The sequence below is a fragment of the Juglans regia genome, chromosome 8 (genome assembly GCF_001411555.2).
Source record: "Juglans regia cultivar Chandler chromosome 8, Walnut 2.0, whole genome shotgun sequence".
In the NCBI taxonomy this organism is placed as follows: domain Eukaryota; kingdom Viridiplantae; phylum Streptophyta; class Magnoliopsida; order Fagales; family Juglandaceae; genus Juglans; species Juglans regia.
Genome location: NC_049908.1, coordinates 17,604,673 through 17,609,999, shown reverse-complemented (window position 1 = coordinate 17,609,999; position 5,327 = coordinate 17,604,673). Strand labels below are relative to the sequence as shown.

The 5,327-nt window shown below is 41.2% G+C and overlaps 1 protein-coding gene across 1 annotated transcript; it reads left to right on the top strand.

The window, feature by feature from the left end:
* Nucleotides 1–517: 517 nt before the first annotated feature.
* On the top strand, nt 518–991 carry LOC108987207. Its single transcript, XM_018960085.1, has one exon. It carries the CDS (start codon nt 518–520, stop codon nt 989–991), a length of 474 nt encoding a protein of 157 aa, XP_018815630.1.
* The last annotated feature ends 4,336 nt before the right edge of the window (nt 992–5,327 follow it).

Sequence of the window (5,327 nt, the reverse complement as noted above, 5' to 3'; positions counted from 1 at the left end):
AATTTTGGTCACCTCCACATGCCACCACCTCTGCCCAATTCACCCTTAGAAGTGATTCAAAATATGTAATTTTTGTTCTTGGCCAATCCTCTTTTTTGGACCTCAAACCGATTGGCAATTGGATAGGTAAAGCTCATCACCTTGACTGAAACCCATATGCATCCAAACCACCCTCAATTTTCTGCTCAAACCTAATCAATTGACCACCACTCATGCCTCTTTCCCTCACCTGGGTGTGATGACCCGAGCTTGCTTAAACATGGACCATAGAATTTATTCTCAGTTGCCATAGCATTTTAAGAGCTTTTGTTATTTTTTTGGAAGGCCTTAGAGTCTTTGATTTAGCAACTTGAGCCCAGAGGGGAGTAGCCCTAGAATGCCTTGCAATGTTGGGCCCTATCTAGAAACCCAGGCTTTATACAGAAGAAAATGCAAATCCACGTTGTATTGAGATGAAGTGGGAGAAAGGAAAATACTAGGACCCGAGTACTTACATGAATTTCAGAAACAAGTGACCATGATCCAAGAAAGAATGAAGGCAGCCCAGAACAGGCAGAAAACCTATGCTGATAACCGATGGAGGAATCTGGAATTCGCAATAGGAGATTGTGTATACCTCAAAGTATCACCCATGAAAGGAGTCATACATTTTGGTAAAAGGCGGAAGTTGAGTCGCCGATACGTAGGACCCTATGAGGTAATCAAAAGAGTTGGTCCAGTAGCTTACGGATTGGACTTGCCAGCAGAGATTCAGGGAATATATATTGTGTTTCATGTGTCAACCTTAAAGAAGAGCTTTGGAGAAAGACGGCCAATGGTAACGGAGCCCAACGAGATTTGGCTTCAACCCAACTTGTCTTATAAAGAATGGCCAGTGCAGATTGTGGATCGCAAGGAACAAGAGTTGAGGAATCGAAAGATACCTCTAGCGAAGTACTCTGGAATAACCCAGATTTTGAAGAAGCAACTTGGGAATGAGAGGATACACTAAGAAGTGAATACCCTCATTTGTTTGTATCTTAGAACTCAAGAACTCTTGACGTATGCATTAAATTATTTGATATGTGTGTGTGTGTGTGTGAATGTTTTGTTCTATGTGAAATCTATATGTTCCATGTTTGTTAGTTTAAGCGCGGTAACCTTCTGTACACCTATCAAACCCTTGGAACAAGGGATGGCATGATCTAGAAGGACTCCACGTATGTCTATTTCTTCAGTAGCACAATTGAGAGAACGAAGGGAACGTCATATCAGAGATCGCCTCAGGAGAAGGCAACAGGTGATAGCGGAACAATCTAGAAAGATGGAGAAATTTGAGCATCATTGCACTCATGTGATGATGCGGATTCTCAAGGAAAGCTTTATCTTCGACGAGCATTACCACAAGAGGAGCAGCAACCGTGGTGTAGCTCGAAGGAAGCAGAAAGGGGAAATCTGCGCAATTTTGATCAAGAGGCAAAATCGAGTCGCACATCGAAAGAACGTGTGAGTAGGTTTATACCTTGTGAGACCTCAGACACGTCTGCGGATCATATTTGCTTCCATGAAGAAGGTCAACCTATTGAGGATATAGAGCTCGAGATAGAGCATAGGTTGAATGAGATGTGGGTTAATATGTACTTTGATTATGACCTGGAAGCAATATTCTACTTTTCACAGGATTCAGTAACAGAAGACGTAGATGAAGTACCCTCATAATCAACATCATCCGAGAAGTCTTAGCCCGCATATGGAAGAGGTAGTAGCCGGTATTTCTTCTTACAAATGTTTTGATTGATGGTTATGGTGCCGATTTCGAGTACAAAATCTTTTTCTAAGGAGGGGAGGATGTGATGACCCAAGCTTGCCTAAGCATGGACCATAGAATTTATTCGTAGTTGCTATAGCATTTTAGGAGCTTTAGTTATTTTTTTGGAAGGCCTTAGAGTCTTTGATTTAGCAACTTGAGCTTAGAGGGGAGCAGTGTAACACCCCGCTCCTTCCTTCTTACGTACTCTTCTTCTTTCTGACGTAAGCAAACTCCGAGAGCAGGAATTATGTGAATTGTTTGCCCTTCTTTCTGACGACTGGGAGCCTCGTCATGTGTGCTGAATCCTGATGGCGTGTTTCAAAAGATATTAGGTGACTTCTAAGGCATGTCTAATGTTTTAAATGTATTGGAAATATTTATAAGGAGTATTTCCAGTGTTATTGAACTAAGCTTGATTTTAAATACGACAATTATAATATTCTTGAAGAGCTCCAAAAATATTATAATGGTCAGAAATCATTTTAATATTATTATGGTAGAGTGATGCACCATATGGCGAGTATGCCATAATGGTAATGTGGCGTAGTGTGTCTGAGGGGAGTACATGTGGAATGTACTCCATGTGGTGGGTTGATGCACCATATGGCGTGTACGCCAAAGTGGTGATGGGTCGTAGCATGTGAGAAGGGAGTATGTGTGGAGTGTACTCCATAAGGTGCAGCGATACACAGTGAGGCGTGTCACAAAGATAAGGATGGTTGAGTAGTGGATGGGCGTAGAACATGGTGAGTAGTGTTGGAAACTGTGGAACAGTGTCCTGAAGTAGTTATGGTATAGCCTGTAGTCTGACGTGACAAATATCACTATGTTAGACTTATGGCTGGAAGTACGGGTGAAGTAGTAGAATAAGTGTAAGAGTACACAATGGAAGCATGACTGGGCAACGTCACTTAATGACGTGGTTACTGACAGTCGTGCTGTCGATGGGTGAAGAGTTAGTGTAAGAATGACGTAACGGGAATGTGATGAGATATCACGGTGTGACGGGAGTACGTGAGGAATCGTACTCACGATGTATTAGGAAATGACGTAGCAGAATGTTGGATAACGTGACAAGGTCACGGTGTAGCTTTGGAGTAGTCTTGAGCTATACAGTGTGACATAAGGCGTAGTTGTGAATGGAGTCTTATCGCGTTAAGTGTTAGGATGAACTGTCAAAAGGGACGGGTAGCATGAAGAGTCATGCTAGCTGGGTTAAGAAAATGTTGTTATCAGAGTATGACCCTTGTCCCTCCAAGTAGGTGATCAGCGTGTTATATATGTTGATCTTAGCTGATAAGAGATAAAATACATGTGTAACATGGTGAGACACATGTACCGGACATATTCACCATATGTAATGGGTAATCTGTCCTAAGCATAGTTGCATAGTGCTTAAGCCTCAGAGTTGGCTTAGAGCTGTGTGGCTTGTATGGATGGAAATGAGGATTAGTATGGGCTAAGATGCATGAAGATAGTGACGGGTGTATTGTCCAAGGATGGGATGCGTGACTTAGTCAGTCTGAGTCATGCGTCAAAACGTGGTTAATGAGAAGAATGAGACAGAAGTCTTAGTGTCTTAATCCTAAGGTGAATCATGGGTTCACTTTAGTGGATGAGCACTGGAGGCAAGACCTTGAGTTGGAAGATGTGATGACCGTAATGGGTCCCTGAAGGTCTTGTCATTATAAGTGACATGGAAGAGCATAGGATAGAAGGAGAGTGTTTCAAGTGAAGTGTAGCTTATGTTTTCTAAGTTTAAGTTGCTTATGTACTAGATAGAGAATGACGCTAAGGTTATGTGTATGCATGTATGTTGCCATCTGACACGCACATGAATAGACTGCATGGTATGAAAGTAATATGGAGTCCAGGTAAGTGTTATGTTCATACTCTTAGTTTTCTAAAATGTATGAAAATGAAAAAGGAAACGCTTCCTCTTTATGATGCTTTAAGAAAGAAAATGCTAAGTGTTCAAAGGTATAAGTACGTAACGGCCCCTCCTTGGCAGCCCCTGTTTACGCACCCAAAGTATTAATTGTACGCATGTGAATGGATGACTATACGGTGTATCTATTGTACGTATTTTTGAAGAAAACCTACGAACTGATATTTATGATCATAAAACAATGTTTTTCTCATGAAACGATGTTTTTTCACGAAAAAGAATGTTTTCGCATGAAAAGCAAAGAAAGACATGAGAACTGAGGCTTTCATGGATCCTACAAACCGACGCTTTCATGGATGCTACGAGGTGATGCTCGTGAATGCTGTGAAAGACGACGTTCAAGGTGATGCTTATGGATGCCATGAAAGACGAAGTTTAAGCCCATGTTTTAAACGATGCTTTCCATGAAAATGAATGTTTTCTCATGAAAGGACACGTTAAACGAAAGATAAGAAAAAAATGAAAGCTCCAGCTCTTTCGAGCTGACATGAACGAAAGAATGAAAGAAAGCATGAAATGAATGAAAATACATAACGGCCATATGAATGAAAGAAAAGGGGTACCCAATGAATGAATGGGCAGATTGTAATGCCGGGTAGTAGTACTGGTAGTGCACCTAGTGCTGCACCCTAACGGAATGTGATTCCAACCCGCGGCCATGGGCGAATCCATTGGCCATAGGGTAGCTAACCCTAACACACCAGGCGTAATAGTGTGTACTGGCCTATGAATGTGATAAGAGAGAATGTATGTATGCATGAATGTATGAACGCATGAAAGCATGACTCTTTAAGAAATGAAGGCACTAACGGGAGACACGCTTATGAAAAGAAAGCTTTTTAAAAGAAATTTTTTGTCCAGTGACGTTTTCAAATGAACGCATGTAAGCACGTATGCATACTTGTAATAGTATGTATGAATGATGAATGCATAAGTGAAAACCTATGTAGTTATATTTTAACTGTATGAAGTAATGCTTAGGAGTCATCGACTCATTTTAGTTTTTATGTATGCCCCTCCCCCCACATGAACCGAATGAAGTACGCATCAGGATGGACACGGCCCATGGGGAAGAGCACGAAAGTCTAGGCATAAGTTTTAATTGTACGAGAGGCCTTTTTATTATTAAAATTGATGTTTTCCACTGTAAACCTCTTTTATTGTCAAAGTACATTTTATTTTATAAACGTAGAGTCTTGCACCTTGGGTATGCAAGTAAAAAGTTTTAAATCGAAAGGTAATTCCCGTTGTCCTTTCTAAAATCTTTTATAAAAAGTCACACTACAAGGACGGGCGTTACAAGCAGCCCTAGACTGCCTTGTAATTTTCAACCCTATTTAGAAACCCAGGCCCAATGGCTTTAGGTCCATGACCCAAACCCTAGTCACTAGTGGGCTAAGGGGGAGAGACAAGTGTAAGAAAACACCAAAAGGTGGCTTGCACGCCTACCCTAATGGATTTGCCACTTGTCAACATGCTAGAAACCTTTTAGAAGAATCAAGAGACAAAAGGGACCTAGGAAGACTAAAGGATTTTTGGCCAACCAATTCCCACATGCCTAGACCCATAGTTTTGGCCTAATTTCGAGTT